Source organism: Nuphar pumila, chromosome 2 (genome assembly GCF_984573655.1).
Source record: "Nuphar pumila chromosome 2, dmNupPumi1.hap1.1, whole genome shotgun sequence".
In the NCBI taxonomy this organism is placed as follows: Eukaryota; Viridiplantae; Streptophyta; class Magnoliopsida; order Nymphaeales; family Nymphaeaceae; genus Nuphar; species Nuphar pumila.
Genome location: NC_143250.1, coordinates 136,154,362 through 136,176,119, shown reverse-complemented (window position 1 = coordinate 136,176,119; position 21,758 = coordinate 136,154,362). Strand labels below are relative to the sequence as shown.

Genomic DNA, 21,758 nt, shown 5'->3' with positions numbered 1-21,758 from the left:
AGGTGGCTGCCAATCGATTTGCAGACATGCTGCACACTATGAAGACTGCAGCAAAAAAAGCATCTGGCGTAGTAGATGATCCATTACTGTGGAAGGGCCATGGTCCTATTACTATCAGGAGAGATTACTGGGATGAAATGTGCGATAAGTGGGCGGGAGATGCATTTAAAAATCGCTCTGCGAAGGCTTCACAAAATCGATCGAAGATGCCCGAAGCCCATCTACACACAGGTGGATCTAAGACATTTGGGAGCCACCTAAAGAAAATGGTAACTCATCAATATATAATATTAATTTTATAAGTATTGTTGCAAACTTGTGTACTAAATCTTTTGTCATTTAACTTCGCAGGAAGCAGAAAAAGGAGGCAGTGTACCATATAAGGATGTGTTTGTAGAAACACATAAACGGAAGACCACGGGAGTCTTCGTATCAGAGAAGGCGAGAACGACAACGGTATGTATTAATTCTATTAATAATCATTGCAATATATATGCAAGTTATCATAATGTTATCATTAATTATTAATGAATACTTTAAACATTATTTTGTAGGAGGCATATGAGCAACAGATGGTAGAGCGATATGGCGAAGACGCTACTCAGCATCCATCATTTGATCCTACAGCATGGGTGACTGCAGCAGGTGAAACCAAAAAAGGTCGCGTGTTCGGGTTTGGGAGTAATATGAACACTTCACCAGTTATTGGTTCTTCCAGTTACGGCTCACCGACTTCTTGCGCCGACATAAGCTCCAAGCAGCCGACTATTCTTTCCGGTGATGATGTACGCGAGATCATTAATGAATCACTGAATAACTACTTCCAATACACTATCGCCCCCTTTCTCCGAAATGAGATCAAGGCCGCTGTTCAGGATAGGGGATCTTCGATTCCAGGTCCCTCTCAGGTATAATCACATATATAGTTTTTTTGACTGTCTTAAAGCACATCTGAGCATGGTAGAATCACATATAGAGTTTTTCTAGATGCCTTAGAACACATATGAACATGCTATAATCACATATTCAATTTTTTTACTGCCTTAGCACACATATGAGCATGATAGAATCACATATAAAGTTGCTTTGCCTGCCTTAGAGCACATATGAGCATGCTATATTCACATATTCAATTTTTTTACTGCCTTAGCACACATACGAGCATGATCGAATCACATATATAGTTTTTTGCCTGCCTTAAAGCACATCTGAGCATGGTAGAATCACATATAGAGTTTTTTTATATGCCTTAGAACACATATGAACATGCTATAATCACATATTCAATTTTTTGACTGCCTTAGCACACATATATATATATATATATATTTAACTTTTTGTTTGCCTTAGAGCACATATGAGCATGATAGAATCACATATAAAGTTTTTTTGATTGCATTAGAACACATATGAGCATGCTATAATCACATATTCAGTTTTTTGACTGCCTAAGAACACATATGAGATATTATAATCACATATTCTGTTTTTTGACTGTCTTAGCACACATATGAGCATGCTATAATAACATATAGAGTTTTTTAACTGCCTTAGAACACATATGAACATGTTATATATCATTTATGATAGAATCACATATAAAATTTTTGGCTTTGCCTGCCTTAGAGCACATATGAGCATGCTATATTCACACATTCAATTTTTTTACTGCCTTAGCACACATACGTGCATGATCGAATCACATATATAGTTTTTTGCCTGCCTTAAAGCACATCTGAGCATGGTAGAATCACATATAGAGTTTTTTTAGATGCCTTAGAACACATATGAACATGCTATAATCACATATTCAATTTTTTGACTGCCTTAGCACACATATGAGCATGATAGAATCACATATAGAGTTTTTTTATTACCTTAGATCACACATGAGCACATGATAGAATCACATATAGTGTGTAATTTATTTCATTATATTTTGTTTATCAATACTGACTGTTCTTTTCTTGTGTAGGCTGCTAGCGATAATCAGGGTAGTGGAGCTGAAGGGACAGATAAAGACAATGAACAAGAAGACGCACAAAATCTTGGCGATGATTAGAGGACTGTGTTGAAGAAGTTCTATTTTTTTATTTTTCCTAATTGTAATTGTTGAATTGTAAATAATTAAACTTTTTAATTTTAAGGTGGAACAATTAATTATTATAGATACTTGTTATATGAATTTTTTTGTGTGGTTTGTTTTTTATTTACAGGAAATATAAATTGTACAGGAAATAGAAATTGTACAGTTCTCGGTAATTAATTTTTAAATAATTTTTTTTTGATTTTTTTTTCGTGTTTGCGACGGATGATTCCGTCGCTATTCATATTAATCTAGCGACGGCTTAGCGACGGAACCATCCGTCGCTATTTATATTAATCTAGCGATGGCATAACGACGGAATTAAATCTGTCGCCAAGCCGTGGTCGCCGTTTAGTACCGGCGGATTGGCGACGAAATATAGCGCTCGTTATTTCGTCACAATTAGCGACGGACCTGGCGACAGAATTATTCCGTCACCAGTTAGCGTCGAAATATTCGCGACGTAAGCATACTGTCGCCTCGTTGTTGCTAATCCGTCGCTAACATGGTTAGCGACGGATTCGCGACGGAATATGGTCGTCGCTAATCTACTGCTTTGTTGTAGTGTTTATAACTTTATATTTTCAGTATATAACATATTTTTTAAATATAATATATATAGATTATATTCAGTTTATTTTAAATTTATGTGATATTTATATATAGGTTCCGTGACATGTAAATGCCCCCTAATTGTGTTACCAGTAGGGATGTAAACATTTCAGGATCTGATGTGACCAATACCATATCCAACTAAGCAAATGTGGTCTAAATGGATTAGAATATTAGGATGGTGAAAAGGACATACCGAATCCAACTTTTTACATGCAAAAGGATTCAGATATCTGCCAAATTAGGATATTTGTCAGATTTGGTGGCAAAAAATAAAAACTATATCAGCATCCGATTAAAAACAATGGACAACCAGAATTTAACGTGGTTCAGTGTTTTTAACACTTACATCCACGACAGAGACTTTTCTCCCTCTCACACACATGAGAGAGGTTCCATTAAACAAATATATAGAAAATGGAGATACACGTTATCAACCAGCCAGGCTATCTCCTATAAAATAGCATTACATTTAGGAAATGATGGAAACGGTAATTTGATCTTCCTAATTTCCAGTGTAACCGTATTGTTCATCGGTTGGCTTTATCCTACTTCCTTGTTGAGGTATGGTAAGTCTATCTTTCTGGATAACTTTGCCAGATAGAGAATCGGTTGCTACTTCATCAGCTTGATTCTCTGTCTAACTAACACCCCTCTTCAAGCTCATCCTATTTTGAATAGGATTGAGCTTGACCAAATTTAACTTGCTCATCATGATGATATGTCGCTGCTTCAATAATGGTTTAGTAAGAACATCAACAACTTGATCGTTTGTTGAAATATACTGAATAATCATTTCATTCTTGGCAATCTTTTCTCGAACAAAATGTAAATCAATCTCTACATGTTTGCACTGTTGATGATAAACAGGATGTGACTATAAATATGAGGCTCCAACATTATCACACTATAATATGGGTTTTTTATTTTGCATTATGCCAAGTTCTTGGAAAAGAAATTGGATCCATGTGATTTCAGCAATGGTATCTGCAATAGATCGATATTCGGCTTCTGTACTGGATCTTAAGACACCTTTTTGTTTCTTCGAACTCCAAGAGATGAGATTAGATCCAACAAACACTGCATATCCTCCCGTGGATCGCATGTCATTACGACACCCTGCCTAATCAGCATCACTCTGTAATTTCCATTGAAGAATCAGATTTAAGAAGAAACCCATAATCTATAGTATGCTTTAAGTATCTTAATATCCGTTTTACTGCACTCCAGTGAATATCAGTAGGCCGATGCATATACTGGCAGACCTTATTAGCTGCAAAGGAGATGTCTGGTCTAGTTATGGTGATGTACTGTAGAGCTCCCACAATGCTTCTGTAAAGGGTAGGATCATGAAAGCCTGTGCCAGCATTTGCCGTTAAAGTAGGAGAAACTGCCATGTGAATAGAGATAGTTTTGGCTCTTGCCATGTTACTCCTTTTGAGAAGCTCGAATATATATTTCTGTTGTGAAAGAACAATCCCTTCTTTATTTCGTCTAGCTTCAATGCTCAAAAACTAATGAAGCTCTCCCAAGTCCTTTATAGCAAACTCTAAACTGAAGCTGGAGACAAGCAATTTGAATTTCCTGTAACTATAATGTCATCAACATAAATCAACACATACATCTTTATGTTATTCTGATGAAGAAAGAAAAGAGATGTGTCTGTCCGGGCACTTTTAAAACCCAACTTGAGAAGAAAGGAACTGAGACGTGCAAACCAGGCCCTCGTTGTCTGTTTTAGCCCATAGAGTGCCTTTTGTAATTTGCAAACATGATTTGGAAACTCAGCATTTTCAAATCCAGAGGGTTGCTGTATATAGACTTCCTTTGTTAAATACCCATGCAAAAATGCATTTTGAACATCAAGCTGATGGATTTTTCAATTTTACATTAGAGCAATGGATAGCACTGTATGGATGGTTGTCGGTTTTACAACAAGGCTAAAGGTCTCTGTATAATCGATACCTTCTCTTTGACTATATCCTTTGGCGACGAGGCGATCTTTGAATCTTTCTAATGTTCCATCAGACTTTCGCTTAATTTTGAACACCCATTTGCAACCTACAACATGTTTTGCTGACTGAATATGAACAAGTTTCCATGTTTGGTTTTGAATAAGAGCTTGATATTCTGACTTCATGGCTTCTTTCCGCTGTTGATGTTGAAGGGATTCTCTATAGTTTATTGGTTCTACATCTTCAAGAAGAATGGATGCAAGAGCCTTTGGGAAAGGATGTTTGCTACAAAAGTATACCTGAAAGTCATTGAATTTGGGATTTGGCTTTATCACTCCTACTTGTGATCGAGTAATCATAGGGTGAGAATGTGAGGAATGTTTGGGCTGGTTCTCAACTGGATCTTGTCCAAATTCTTGATCCAATTCGGTTTCATGATTAGGTAAGGAAGACAAATCTAGTTCATCATAGTTATAGGTTGGAGAACCATTATTGGGTACGAACTCGGTTTGGGTATTGACATCACTATTTGGATTAGCATGACAGGGAAAATGTAAGATGGTGTTGGGATTGTCAAACACAAGCTCCTTGTAGGGACCAGTCTCTTTTGAATACAACTCTTTTCTCATTTGTGTTTTAAAGGGAAAATTTGTCTGATCAAAATTAACATGTCGAGAATTAAAAACTTTTTCATCTTTTAAGCTCATGCAATAGTATCCTCTATGTTGAGGAGCATAGCCAAGAAAAACACATTTTTCAGATCTGAGGTCCAATTTATGCTTTGTATAGGCTCTCAAATAAGGGTAAAGGTACATCCAAAAACCTTTAACAAGTTATAATCAAGTACCTCTTTATACAACTTTTCTATTGAAGAAGCAAAGCCAAGTTGTTTGGTAGGCATTTTATTTATCAAGTATACTACAGTAGAAAAAGCATAAGACCAGAATTTTTTTGGTAGATTTGCTTCAGCCATGAGAGTCAAACTTGTTTCCACAATGTGTCTATGACGCCTCTCGGCCATCCCACTTTGTTCGGGAGTGTGTGGACATGAAATTCTATGCCCAAACCCATTTTCCACAAGATATGGTTTTAAAGCTTGAAATTCTTGTCTAATTTGTGCCCTGTAATATTTTCAGCAAAGGATTTAAAAGCCTGGAAGACTTGAAGAACGTCTGATTTATTTTTGAACAGATATAACCAAACATACTTTGAAAAGGCATCCATATATATAATGTAATATCTGAAACCATTAGAACTAATAATTGGGGTTGGTCCCCAAACGTCTGAATAAACTATTTCAAGAGGAACTTCAACTTGACGTTGTCAGTTTTGAAACGGTAATCTATGACTTTTTGCTTTTTGACATGCTTCACATAAGGAATCTGAGAAAACAAGATCATAAGATAAACTTATTGAATCAAGAACATGTTTAACTATTGTAAGAGCGGGATGGCCAAGTCTCTTGTGCCAATGATCCACGAAGTCTTTTTGAGCATTGTAGCTTTCTTTTCTTTGCCTTATCAAATCAAGTTTGTAAAGTCTTTCAATGTTGGATCCTTCCCAAAGAGTGATCCCCGTTCCTTGAACATTAAAATAACAAACATTCAGGTGAAATTCAAAGACCACACCATTATCTCTAGCAAATCTCTGAACTGACAACAAATTGCGAGTAATAGTGGGAACATGCAAAACATCATTCAAGACAATTTTTTTATTAACTCTAGAGGAGCCAATGTTAGAGATATGCAAACATGATCCATCTCCAACCTTCAATTCATTATTTCCTTGATATTCGACATGTATGGATAGATTATTTAGATCATTGGTGACATGATGCGTGGCCCCCGAGTCAGGGTACCAATTGTCATCTTCATACTTCTGAGCTTGTGTCCTTTCTGAAGCAACGTTAAAAACCTTTGGACCATGACCTTTTTCTTTCAACAGGTTGGTATAAGACCAAAAATGTTTAACAATATGGCCTACCTTCTCGCATATTTGACATGTTGGTTTCTCTTTACCTTGGTAATTCCTATTTCTGCCTTGGTAATTAGTTCATCCTCGACCTTTGCTATAATTTTGATTTTGATTTTGACCAGAATTTGATTTGATCATCATGTTGGCATCTTGTAAAACCCATAATTTTTAAGGATTATTAATAAATAAAGAACTCATTTTTTATCTCCAAATTAGAAATATGTTTCTAGCTTTTGAATTTCATTTATTTGTTTATTTATTACATATTCATTTGTTCATTCAAGCCAATCAGGGTATAATTTGCATTTATAGAACTATTTTGGGCTATAAATCATTATATATATATATATATAAATATTTAAATATATTTTTGATGGAGTTTGTAAATTATTGAAGTATATTTGTGTGTTATTTGGCTCTTGATAATGATTTATAGAGTAATTTGCTATTTTTTGTCTAATCTTGTTATAATTGATATTTTTTGAGTTTTTGGCATTTGCGATCGCACACGAAGGATTCATTGTATTGCTTGGGTAGTGATCTTTGCGGACTTCGAAACTCCTCAATTTTTTTGAGTTTCGATTCAATATTATTTGCATTATTAAGGTAAGATACCTTAACTGAACTAGTAGAGAGCATGTTTAGGCACTAATTATGTAAGCATGGTGCCGTTGCACTGCATATTTAAATGAATTGCAAATATAAGTTATGCTCACACACTTCACTTAATTATGGATATCTAAGACTCTTGTGATTGTAATTCGGAGATCATGCTCATCATGATTGTAGTTAGCAGAATATGGAGTGTGTTTGTTGCAGGTACACCTATGTGTGGGTTTGAATGCCCGTGCACTTATAAATGTATAATATATATGCAATGTGTGTCATCATACTTTGGTTTGCGCATATTATATTGTTTTGTGCATTTGTATAAATTTGATACATGGTGCACATATAGCTACTATGAATATGTATAAGTCGTGTTTGATGCATACTGTGAATGTTATATATATTGTCTTGCCATATGATGGACTCATTTATTCTTGTATAGAAGAATGCATGCGAATGTTATAAATTATTTTGAACTTGTATGTCATGTTTGCTTGAGAAATATATACGTATGATGTACGGTAGGATGGCCAATGAGATTTTGACCAACCCTTTCACAATTATATCTAAAGTGATATATAGATTCATGTGGTAAAAAATGCATATGACTTTTATCGTTTGTACAAATCTCGCACTACGTAGGAGTTATGTATGTTGAGGTTTAGTTGCTTCATATTATGAAATGTGTGTGTTCACGTATGCATACATAGAACTCATATTTTGTTTACACATGCTTCGATGTTCAATTTATAAAGTGCAATGTTCTTTATGGCGATGATATAATGCGTAAGATAATATGCTTATATATGATATGATTTAAATGCCATGTGAAATGAAATTATGAATGCATGCAATAAATGTTTAAGTTCAATAGTGAACTTTGGTTCATGAAGCCTTATTGGTTAAATGTGTGATTTTATAATTTCAATGCCATATGAAGTGATGTATGATGTGATGCTTTGATTGTATACATGCTTATGCTCGTGTTTATGGCTATCGACCCTAAGAGTGGTCAATTGTATTGATGCATGTATCATAATAGTTTTCACTCTATATGGTACTTGTTGAGGAACTGTTCCCAAAGGATTCTCTGTGAGGGTGTGCATGACTAGATCAGGTAATCCAGTTAAAGCGGCAAGTCTCTGTGAGAAAGTGTATTGTCCAAGAGCGGGTAGCCTGTAAAGATGGTATATTCCTGTGAGGAAGTGCATTGTCGAAGACCAGGCAGACCATCTGTCTAGGGCGTCAACTCCTTGTGAGGTTGTATATTTCCCAGACCAAGTGATCCAGCATGGATTTTGTAAATTTTTATTATGAATAAATGAAATGTTATGATGAATTGTGATGATCTTTTGAGTTGATTGAGATAGCCCGTTATGAATCTATAAATTTGGCTTTTCTATTATATCATGATTATATATTGAACTCAGATATGATAATCAGATTTTTATTGATTTTAGATATTGATGTGAGGTTATGATTATAATGATTATGTTAGCGTATAGGTGAATGACACATCATGCCTATAAATGATTAGTTTTGACTTATTAGGTGAATGATACATCACGCCTACATAGTTTCATTGCAAATGACTGCATTATGATTGTCTGAGTAAATATATCATACTTATGTATCATGATTGATGTGTATCATGAATATCTAACTAAATTACTTATAAGTTATGTGCATGTGTTTCACGTTGGAATGGTCAAATGTGATTTGACTTATTGTTTATAAGAATTATGAATGCACATGAAAATGATGCAATGATCTGAATGTCTTATATATATATGTATATATATATATATATTTATTTATTTATGCGATGACTTGTATGACTTGAATGCATATAGATTATGCTTTATTACGTGAGTTATTGTTGAGTAGAATATTAAGTGATGAAATGTTTTATGTTCGAATTTTTGAAATGAATTACTCATAGGACGTTCCCTTGTCTATCACTTGACGATGGATGAATAATATATATTTACCTTTAAATGCTTGATATGTTTTCTTTAAGTTTGAGTTTTGGTTGCTTTACCAGACTTTAACGAGTCTGACCCCGTTTTATGGAGGATAGGTAATGCAAGTAAAGTATGAAGAGTAGTTGGAGCAAAGGGCTGGTCGAGCTGCATCATCAAGGGTTCACTCTTACCTTGCAATCTTGGTATTCATGATCTTTTCGTTTTAAGTACTTGATCATGTAGAGACTGAAGTATTGTTTTCATACTCTGATTTGAAATAAAATTAAAACTCTTTATATTTCAGTCTTATATTGTACGTGGTTTGAAATGTGTATATCCCATATATTTTGATTTGATTGTTATCTTTAATGTAACTGTGCCCAAAGTCTTAACCGTTTTTAAAAATTGTTTCTGCATTATAAGATCTGATTTACTTATACTTATAAAAAAAAATGGTTTCAAAATTTTAATATTTGAACTATAATTAAGGTTAAAATTTTTGGGGCGTTACAAATGGTATCAGAGCAGTTTGGTAACAGTGGTCACGAGATGCGAGTAAGACGACCGTCGCGAGTAAGGTATTCGTTTCTAAATCTTGTAGATGCACATATATGAAAGGTGTCAATATTAAATGTGAAAGACTTATATGATTTGTGATGTTTGAAATGTTGTTGATGCTAATTTAAAAATATGCCTAAGACTCATATTTATTTTGTGATCTTTTCTTCACCAGATGATTTGGGTAAGAAGGGTCAATGACCTAATGAATACTCCCACATGTTTAAATGATTGTATAAATTTCGATGATGGAATTTCTTTTAACGGGGGTAGGATGTAAAACCCGTAATTTTTAAGGATTATTAATAAATAAAGAACTCTTTTTGTTATCTCCAAATTAGAAATGTGTTTCTAGCTTTTGAATTTCATTTATTTATTTATTACATATTCATTTGTTCATTCAAGCCAATTAGGATATAATTTGCATTTATAGAACTATTTTGGGCTATAAATCACTATTTATATATATATATATATATATTATATTTCAATATATTTTGATGGAGTTTGTAAATTGTTAGAGTGTATTTGTGTATTATTTGGCTCTTGGTAATAATTTATAGGGTAATTTGTCATTTTTGGCTAATCTTGTTATACTTGGCATTTTTTGAGTTTTTTGCATTTGCTATCGCACACGAAGGGTTCATTGTATTGCTTGGGTAGTGATCTTTGCGGACTTCGAAACTCAGTTTTTTGAGTTTCGAATCATTGTTCTTCACATGATTAAGGTAAGATACCTTAACTGAACTTGTAGAGAGCATGTTTAGGCACTAATTGTGTAAGCATGGTGTCGTTGTACTGAATATTTAAATGAATTGCGAATATAAGTTATGCTCACACACTTTACTTAGTTATGGATATTTAGGACTCTTGTGATTGTAATTCGGAGATCATGCTTGTCATGATTGTAGTTAGTGGAATATAGAGTGTGTTTGTTGCAGGTACACCTATGTGTGGGTTTGAATACCCGTGCACTTATAAATGTATAATATATATGCAATGTGTGTCATCATACTTTGGTTTGCGCATACTATATTGCTTTGTGCATTTGTATAAATTTGATACATGGTGCACATATAGCTACTATGAATATGTATAAGTCGTGTTTGATGCATACTGTGAATGTTATATATATTGTCTTGCCATATGATGGACTCATTTATTCTTGTATAGAAGAATGCATGCGAATGTTATAAATTATTTTGAACTTGTATGTCATGTTTGCTTGAGAAATATATACGTATGATGTACGGTAGGATGGCCAATGAGATTTTGACCAACCCTTTCACAATTATATCTAAAGTGATATATAGATTCATGTGGTAAAAAATGCATATGACTTTTATCGTGTGTACAAATCTCGCACTACGTAGGAGTTATGTATGTTGAGGTTTAGTTGCTTCATATTATGAAATGTGTGTGTTCACGTATTCATGCATAAAACTCATATTTTGTTTACGAATGCTTCAAGGTTCAATTTATAAAGTGCAATGTTCTTTATGGCGATGATATGATGCATAGGACAATATGCTTATATATGATATGATTTAAATGCCACGTGAAATGAAATTATGAATGCATACGATAAATGTTTAAGTTTAATAATGAACTTTGGTTCATGAAGCCTTATTAGTTAAATATGTGATTTTATAATTTTAATGCCATTTGAAGTGATGTATGATGTGATGCTTTGATTGTATACATGCTTATACCCGTGTTTATGGCTATCGACCCTGAAAGTGGTCAATTGTATTGATTCATGTATCATAATAGTTTTCACTGGATGTGGTACCCGTTAAAGAACTGTTCTCAAAGGATTCTCTGTGAGGGTGTGCATGACCAGATCAGGTAATCCGGCTAGAGCGGTAAGTCTCTACGAGGAAGTGCATTGTCCAAGAGCGGGTAGCCCATGAAGACAGTATATTCCTGTAAGGAAGTGCATTGTCCAAGACCAGGCAGACCATCCGTCTAGGGCAGTAACTCCTTGTGAAGTTGTACATTTCTCATACCAAGTGGATTTTGTAAATCTTTATTATGAATAAATGAAATGTTATGATGAATTGTGATGATCTTCTGAGTTGATTGAGATAGCTAGTTATGAATCTATAGATTTGGCTTTTCTATTATAGCATAATTATATATTAAACTCAGATTCTTATTGATTTTAGATATTAATGTGAGGTTATGATTATGACGATTATGTTAGCGTATAAGTGAATGTCACATCATGCCTACAAATGACTAGTTTTGACTTATTAGGTGAATGATACATCACGCCTACATAGTTTCATTGCAAATGATTGCATTATGATTGTCTGAGTAAATATAGCACACCTATGTATCATGATTGATGTGTATCATGAATATCTAACTAAATTACTTATAAGGTATGTGCATGTGTTTCATGTTGGAATGGTCAAATGTGATTTGACTTATTGTTTATAAGAATTATGAATGCATATGAAAATGATGCAATGATCTGAATGTCTTAGATATATATATATTTATTTATTTATTTATTTATGCGATAACCTGTATGACTTGAATGCATATAGATTATGCTTTATTACGTGAGTTATTGCTGAATAGAATATTAAGTAATGAAATGCTTTTAAATGCTTTATTACGTGAGTCATAGGTCGTTGTTCCCTTGTCTATCACTTGACGATGGATGAATAATATATATTTACCTTTAAATGCTTGATATGTTTTCTTTAAGTTTGAGTTTTGGTTGTTTTACCAGAATTTAGCGAGTCGGGCCCCGTTTTATAGAGGACAGGTAATGCAGGTAAAATATGATGGGTAGTTGGAGCAAAGGGCTGGTCGAGTTGCATCCTCAATAGTCCACTCTTACCTTGCAAGTCGAGTTGCATCATCAATAGTCCACTCTTACCTTGCAATCTTGGTATTCATGGTCTTTTCGTTTTAAGTACTTGATCATGTAGAGACTGAAGTATTGTTTTCATACTCTGATTTGAAATGAAATTAAAACTCTTCATATTTCAGTCTTATATTATATGTGGTTTGAAATGTGTATATTTCATACATTTTGATTTGATTGTTATCTTTAGTGTAACTGCGCCCAAAGTCTTAACTGTTTTTAAAAATCGTTTCTGCATTATAAGATCTGATTTACTTATACTTATAAAAAAAAATTGGTCTCAAAATCTTAATATTTGAACTATAATTAAGGTTAAAAATTTTGGAGCGTTACACAACCGGCATAAGTGATTCATCAACCGGATCATTACGTTCCTTTAGATTGACCTCTTGCATAAGAGGCTGTGCAACTCAGGTAAAGAAATGGGTTCTTTCTGGGTTTCAATATTGATGCAAAAATCATGATATTAGTTTGGTAACCCTCTGAGGATATAAAGTATTAGGTCATCCTCATCAATCGGTTTAGATGCAATAGCGAATTGATGAGCAATGGCTTTGGCTCTACTTCTTTTTTAGATCTTGCAATTGACATTTTAATTGCATGATTCGATATCTGGAATGAGCAGCATAGGTCTACTTTAAAGCATTCCAAACATGGGCAGAGGATTTTAGCCCAATGACTTGAGTGTGTTTCTTTAGACAAGGTTTCACTGATCTCAGTGGTTCCTTACTTTAACATAGGAGGTGTTGATTTGGATCCATCGATGAATCCCATTAAGTCAAAGGAAATCAGTATGGGAGTAAACTGTGACTCCCATATCATGTAGTTTTATGTGGTTAATTTCACAGAAAGAAGTTGTTGAAGATTATTGGGATATTGCAACAGAGAAGAAGAATATGTTGTACCTGTGGAGTTACTGATAATGTTGGAGCTCTCAACATTGAACGCCATGCTATACACTGGAAATGGCTGAAGACGCAGCTTTAATCGGATGAGCTTTGATACCATAAAAACAACGGACAACCAGAATTTAACGTGGTTCAGTGTTTTTAACACCTACATCTCCGACAGAGACTTTTCTCTCTCACACACACATGAGAGAGGTTCCATTAAACAAATATATAGAAAATAGAGATACACGTTATCAACCAGCCAGGCTATCTCCTATAAAATAGCATTACATTGAGGAAATGATGGAAACAGTAATTTGATCTTCCAGATTTCTAGTGCAACTATATTGTTCATTGGTTGGCTTTGTCCCACTTCCTTGTTGAGGTATGATAAGTCTATCTTTCTGGATAACTTTGCTAGATAGAGAATCGGTTGCTATTTCATCAGCCTGATTCTTTGTGTGACTAACACCAATTACAATGGGATATGGTTTTGACTTAACAAATACAAATTAAAGGAATCAAATTAGGTCGAATATCAGATAAAGTCCAGTTAATTGCCATCCCTAGTTGCTTGAGTTGCCTATTTCAATCTTCTAATGTGTTATTTCAAAATTTTCAATATAATTACTGGTAATTTTATTATAATGGGTTAATATTTGGTGCTAATGAATGTATAAAACTATTGAGCAGAAATCACCTTCTTTTCATTGATTTTTAGATCAGACCATATGGATGTGATCTAAAAGGTCAATTTAGTAGAAATTGAGTTTTAGATCATGCGATTTTGATATGTAAGCAGTTTTCTTAAAAGCATACAAAATCAATGGCCCACAATCAGTGGGGTGGAGCTACATACTGACCTGAAAGTCCCCAATAAGGGGGTTTGGTTAAGGGTGTGTAGTGCTCACCCTTGCCCGGATGTTGTGCCCTTCCATCCCTACTCTCTCTCTCTCTCTCTCTCTCTCTCTCTCTCTCTCTCTCTCGGATTGAAGCAACCCGACCCTGACTCCTCTGCCCTCAAGCTCGAGGAGAGCGACATCATTTGGTCTGACCATTTCTCTAATGCCTTCTGTCATGCCAGTCGCTTGAACCCTCCTTGGCCTTCAACAACCACCTCCTACCTGATTGCAAGAGCCTCTACCCGAGCCTCACCGTCGGCCACTGTAACCCCCTCTTTTTTCCCACAATCGCAACAACTGCCACTGTCGCACCCCATTGTTGTCGTCGACCTTCCCCTCCCATCAGCACTCTCTCTCTATCTCTATCTCTGATCTGAGCTCCATAGCTCTGGAAGCCTCCTCTTTGCCTCTGCCCTCTGCGTTCTCAAACCTTCGCCCATCTAACGGCCGGACATCGCTCCTAAGTTTCCTGCCTCTCCTCCGCCGACATTTTCCGTGACCTGCTCCTCTCTCCGACCGGCATCCTCCGTGACCTGCCTCTCTCTCCGACCGACGTCTCTCACCAACGCTCTCTCCCTCGGAAAAATCTAGCCGTTGAGCCATCGTCGGCCATATGAGGTTTGCCATCTGTGGTGTCTTGGCTTCTCTCAACAGTCCATCCCAAACCCTTGTTTCCATCGTTGGCCATCAGGCAGCCTTCTGCGGCCACCACCGTCAGCGCCCATCTATAGCCTCTTTCGACCAACGTCGGCCCTAGCGGCAGCCATCTGCGGCTCTTGATCTTCTGTCAATACTCCCAAACCCTCAACCCCATCAGTTGTTTCTCCTTGTCCCTCAACACTCCCAAACCCCTATCTCTCTTTCTCGGCCATCAGGCAGCCATCGGCGGCCACTGCCGTCAGCGTCCATCTATAGCCTCATCGACCTACGTCGGCCCCTAGCGGCCACCAACGTCAGCATTCATATTTAGCCATCATTGACCACCATCCATCTCTAGTCGTCGGCCACTCCCAAACCACCATCTCCAACGTTGGCCCCCAACGGTAGACATCTGCGACAACCCCTACTCACCGTGACAGAGCTCAGCCAGCAGAGCCCCTCTCGCGTTCTGCATAGTCTGCACTCCCCAACCTCAACGGATTGTCGCTGAGATCAAAGATAGCCCAAGCAGCCTTTCTGAACTCCTCGTTCCAGTCTTGGAGGAGCAGTATCACGTCTCCAGCCTTCAGATTGGCCTTCCCTGCAAAGGTCTCGTTGAAGGAGACAGTAAGTCTCTCTCTCTCTCTCTCTTTGCTGAGGATAAGAGACAAGTCATGGGGGCACGATCGTTTTTGGAGTATCTCGTGTAGTCGTTCAGTTTCTCGCAACAGAGAGGCTCTCCGAGAGTTGGCAAATGGGATTAATGCTTGGGCCTTGGTTGTGTCGCTCCGTAAGTGGAGGGCTCCCGTTAGGGTCCCTTTCAGGTTGTCTCAGGGATTCTTCACATCCTTAGCTGGGTTCCTGGTCTGCGCGTGCGTCAACGAACGCTTGATTTAGCTGACGTTCGGGGGTTTGTTAAGTCCCTTCGCAGAGAAGCTCTTGAAGACAATGGGATTCAGGGGTCGCTCAGTGCTCCTTTTTTTCGGCGGTGCTCTAACACGGATGTATTAGAGGGGTGGAAGTTGGTTAGGCCGACGTGGCAACCATCTTGATGTAACCTTAGGCGACGGGCCGATGTGGGTCGGGCAAAACCGGGGGACTGGTGGTGTAATGTGTGTTCCAATCGCAATTTTCGTTCCAGAGTTTTTTGTCATAGGTGTGGCTCGGATAGTTCGAGAATTTGACGTATTGTTTGTCTAGCCGATGAGTCTCGTATGCCGAAAACTTCACCACAGGCCAGGCAATGGGTTCCTGCTCCTTGTAAACCTGGTGTATTTTTCTGTGATGTGGCGCAAGTGTGTGCTTTGGAGGCAGGCACCTCTCCATTTTCGGCGGTTAAGATTGGATCGCTCTGGGTACCGTTGAAGATATCTGATGCCGTATGTTCGTTCCGCAAGGCCGATCGTTCACCACAGTTCTTTCGTTTGTATCTCGAAGCAACCATCGAGAAGCGTCCTTATCAGTCGGCTAGCTATCACATTCGCCCTAAAGAGTTAATAAGTACGACTGTTCTCAGGATGGAGTGTGGGTCAACTTGCATGGAGAAATTTTTGGGCTCTGTTCGTACATCTAACGTACGTTCATCTGGTTTGCCTCTTTGATTATTGAGTCGCCAGCACAATCTTGCTTCCGAGAGGTGTGATGCATCTATCCACCATGATAGATCCGGGGCTTATTCTTTTTTTGATGATCGTGGAATCTTTTATTCTACTGATTCTACCCGTCGTATCTTGTCGAGATTCCTACCCCATAAAAGCATCCTAGTTTGCATGGGGTCTGCCCCGATGTGTTTTTTTGGTTTTACCTGCGTGGTCTCGATTTCTCCTTGCATGTCGCAACAAACTCAATTTCTGTGATTGACAGACTGCCTACCCGATCAAGACGGGGGTTGTCCCGTGGAGAATCTCGGAGCACCTGTTCAGGGGGTCTCAGAGGTCTCTTGCTCGCAACCTGTGCATCCACAACCTTGCCCAGATTTGTTATGTTCGGATTGTGGGGCACAGGGGGTCGAGGACAGGTTCGTCATTTGGGGTATGTCCTTCGCCGAGGCTGCGCGGGCATTAGGAGTGCAGATTTCACCCGAGCAGCTTTCTTCGATCCAGCAGCAGATTGTTCCTCGAGTACAATCGGCGGACAGGGTTGCAAATAGCCTTCGTAGAGTGAAATCATTGGCCCGTTCGCAAGCCCATTTTCAAGAAGATGGATCAAGCTCAGTGTGACGCTCAGTTAGGCAAAGGCGCACTAGGGTGCTCCCTGATTTCTTATCATGAAGATGTGTATTTGGAATATTAGGGGCATGAATTGCTCTCGTAAGCGATTGTTTTTAGCTAACTGGATTAGATATGAAAGTCCGGACATCGTCGCAATTTGTGAAACCAAAATGGAAAATATTTTGTTATCAGTGGCGTCTTACTTATCGAGAGGTGCAGCATATGCTTTTAAACCGGCCGTTGGGTTTGCTGGAGGCATCTTGGTTCTTTGGAAAGCTTCTCTTAAGGCGACAATAGTGGATATTGGTCTTTATTCCATCTCTCTTTGTGCAAACTTGTTGTCGTCGCTACAAGATGTCGTCTTCACCTTTGTGTATGGTCATGTTGTGTCATCCTCGCGACCAACTTTCTGGGCTGACTTGGACCGAGTTTTGGTTACCTTTGGAGCTCTTCAGTGCTTGGGAGGAGATTTCAATTGCCTATTGTCTATGCAGGACTCTAGTCTACCTGTTCTTCTCAACTCCTCTATTAGGGGGTTTTAGGAGTTTGTTCAGCGGAACCAGCTGTACTCGATACCTCATGTGGGGGAGCAATTCTCGTGGTCAAATATGAGGTCTCGCCCTTGCTTACGGATACTAGATCGTGTATTTCTCTCGCCAGATCTATTTCACGCAGTTCCGGATGTCACTGCTTGCCTGATGTCGCGGACCATGTCCGATCATGGACAACTAATTGTTTCTTAGGGCGCAGACTTTAAAGCATGTCGCAGGTTCTCCTTTGAGGAATGGTGGGTTCGTGTGCCAGACTTTCAGCAGTTGGTTGGTCAATCGTGGGCTCAACCGGTTTCAGGATCTTGGGTGGCCATTCGCATCCATGCAAAGCTTCTTCGTCTTCGGCATCGTATTAAGAAATGACTCAGCGTTAACAACCTGAACAAGTTTAGGTTCATCGGTCAGTGGGAAGCTGAGCTCTCCTCCTTGGCCCAACGTCAGGTCGATCTTGTTGGTGTGCCGGAGGGTCAAGTGCTTCAATTGCAGGAGCGTATCGTTGCCCTCTCTGCCCTCGTTGCAGAATGGAGAGCGCGAGATGAGCTTAGATGGAAATTGAGGGCCAGAGTTACGTGGTTGGCAAATGGCTATGATAATACACTATTTTTTCATATGAATGCATCAAATAAGTACAGAAAGAACCGGTTCCTCTCGATCGAGATCGATGGATGCCAGTTTGATCAGCATAATTGCCTGCCAGCTATTACTTCTGATTTCTCAAGGTTGTATTCGACTAACGTAGGCATTGGGGGGGTCATCGGCGATATGGGTTATAAGCGATTGGCGGCAAACCAAGTTGTTCCTCTGCAGGCTAGATTCACCGAAGCTGAGATTTCATATGCTATTAGCAGCCTCTCAGGATGGAAGGCCCCAGGCCTTGATGGTTTTCACGTAGACTTCTTCAAAGCTTTTTGGTCAATTGTTAAAGCTGACCTGCTCCAGTTGTTTGATGAATTTTATCGTAATGCCAGGCTACCTAAACCATACCATGTGGCAGTCATTTCTTTGATTCCTAAAAGGCAAGGGGTGTTAGACATATCCAACTTCAAGCCGATTTCGGTGATGGGCGCTCTGTATCGCATTATATCTAAGGTGTTGGCTAACCGGTTGCGCGTTGTCATTGATCAACTTGTCTCTCCGAATCAGGGGGCTTTTATTCCATGTCGAAGTGTGCAAGGGTCATTTATTTGTGCAACTGAGCTTCTTCACTCTTTACAGTAGACTGGAGCACCATACTTCTTGTTAAAATTGGATTTTCACAAGGCTTATGATAGTCTGGCATGGGATTTTTTGTTTGAATCTCTAACAAATATGGGGTTCGGCAACCGGTTTATTGCATGGGTTAAGGAGCTGGTCACAAAATCAGTGTCGTCGGTGTGCATCAACGGAATGAGAGGGGGAAAATTCAAGTTAGCTAGAGGCGTGCGACAGGGTTGTCCCCTAGCCCCCATCCTTTTTAATATCGCGGCAGAGGGTTTACCTATTCTCATGAAAAGGGCAGAACAAACAGACTTTTTGAATTCGTTGGGCATTCCTGGTTTTGTTGGTCACACAATTTAATATGCAGATGATAATTTAATATTTGGTCATGCGAATGTTAATCAAATGTCTAAGTTGTGTTTTATTATTAAAATATTCGCTGCAATGTCTGGCCTTCGCCTGAACAAGAGTAAGTGCGCTCTGGTCTTACTCAATGCTGACCTTCTCCTCCAATCGGCTGCTGCAAGGATCTTCAACTGCCCGATATCCGACCTTCCTGTTAATTTCTTGGGTCTATCATTGCACTCACTGAAGCCGTCGAGAACTTCATCTTGGACGTTTACTATAGAGCGGGTGCAAGGGAGATTGCAGTCTTGGAAGGCCCGATATTTATCTTTTGCAGGACGATTGACGCTCATTCGCCATGTTTTGGCCAGATTACCAGATTTTCGTATGAGCATGTCCATTATACCGACGACAGTAGAACGAACGATTAACCGTTTGCTTTCACACTTTCTTTGGTCTGGGAATGCGTCTCACAAAAAGTACCCGCTTGTTTCTTGGCAGTAGATCGTTCTCCCGAAGCAGCGAGGCGGCTTGGAGATTCTGACTCTGAGAAAGAGGAACATCATTTTAGTCTTGAAGTGGGCTTGGGTCGCTTCCACATCTCTATCTTCTTGGGCTACGTTTGTTAGGGGGAAATATGGTAGTTTACCTGACTCCCTTCTTTTGACGCCCAGTTCAGTGTGTCATTCGTCCCTCTGGTTGGAGTGGCGGAAAACACTTCGCTCCTTCAGTGACAGGGGTCTTAGGCCTGGCCATGGCCGCTCGTGGCTTCACTGGGCCATGGCGAGTGGAGATAGGTTCTCCATTAAGCAAGTTTACTATTTCTTGTTGTCATCCGGGATGGATTGGTTTTCCATTGATTGTATATGGGGTAAGGGGCCCGCTCCAAGGGCAAATGCGTTGGCGTGGTTAGTGGCTCTGAATCGTGTTCAAACCCAGATTAATGTCAGGAAACAGGGGCTTCAGTTTCCAAGCATGTGTGTTCTTTGCGAGAAGGCGGTAGAGGACACGACTCACCTATTTTGGTTTTGCTCGGTAGTTTTAGATCTATTCTTTCAAACTTGGGGTGCACCGCCGGTTCAAACGCGTTCGAGTTCTGTTATTCGGGACCTCTTGTTTGGTCCCATGAGTTTACGAAACAAAAAAAAGAGAGATTATTGTGGCGGGTATGGTTGTTTTCAGCATGGTGGGTGATATGGACTGAAAGAAACAATATCTTTTTCAGGGGCATCAAATTCAATTTTGGAAGGCTACGTCAGCGGGTTATGTTTGATGTGTATCTGACTCTTAAATTACATAGTAGAGACGGGGGTTTGGATCTACTTGTACTCTGAACTGTGTACAGTGACCATCTAGATGGTGGCTGTCTTACTCTTATGTTCCTCTCTCATCCAATATTCGGTTGGATGTATTTTGGTAATGTTGCTCTCTCTCTCTCTCTCTCTCTCTCTCTCTCTCTCTCTATATATATATATATATATATATATATATATATATATATATATATATATATATATATATATATGTGTGTGTGTTCAGCCTAACTTGGATTTGTGGCTCCGTCCCTGACTACAATTTACTAAAATTTCATGGCTTAAAATTATCTTTTCACAGTAAAAAAAACGTTCAAGGCTTGATACCTAATGAACAAACCTTCTTAAAAAACCTTTTAGATATATATTCTCAACTTTTATTCTAAAAAAAAACTTGGAACTTATTACATTTCAACTCAATATAAAAAAATGAAAAAGAAATAGGCACGAAGAAAAAGACTTGAAAAACAATTGGCTGGAGTTTTGACTTGAATAAAAAAATTTCAGTGGAAAACGAATTGATAATTTGTTTCGTCTTTCTGAAGTAACATAGAGCAAGGGAATTCATTAAATTGGTGCCGACAAATTCCATGAACCTATTTTTTATTCACCTAGTCTCCTTATGCCAAACAACCAAAATGACTTTGGAAATCCCTGATTCAAAAAGAAAAACGATTTCTGAACATCACTATCAAATCGCATATTGTTACTTCATCAACATAAAGAGCCACGAGTAACCAACCGAAAATTTCTGTTAACTAAAAAGAAAACAAAAAAGAGTAACTGGAAGAAAAAATCTACGAACCATCATACCTTTGGGCAACAATAGCAAGAGGTGAGGTGCTCATCTTTGTCAAGCGCCTGAGAGAGAAATGCTCTCCTTCTATTGCCAAACAGCTGATTTCTCTGCATCTCTCATGATATGAATGGGGTTTTATAATGGTGTTAAAGTTGATTACAATTGGGGACAACACCCTTATCAAACAGGAAATCAAAACTGTTCACGTGTCTTGCGGTGAGCCAATGACTTTTTCGTTTGCGGATTTTGAGGGGCCCCCAAATAAAGTTATTT

General features: G+C 38.3%; 1 protein-coding gene across 1 annotated transcript in view; it reads right to left on the bottom strand.

Moving 5' to 3' along the window:
* LOC149847227 (secoisolariciresinol dehydrogenase-like) overlaps nt 1–21,624 on the bottom strand; it is a 30,006-nt gene extending 8,382 nt beyond the window's left edge. The window contains exon 1 of the mRNA XM_089996875.1: nt 21,500–21,624. Within this exon, the coding sequence (XP_089853001.1) occupies nt 21,500–21,534 (35 nt within the window). The 5' untranslated portion in view covers nt 21,535–21,624. The remainder of the gene's footprint in view (nt 1–21,499) is intronic.
* Between the last annotated feature and the right edge of the window lie 134 nt (nt 21,625–21,758).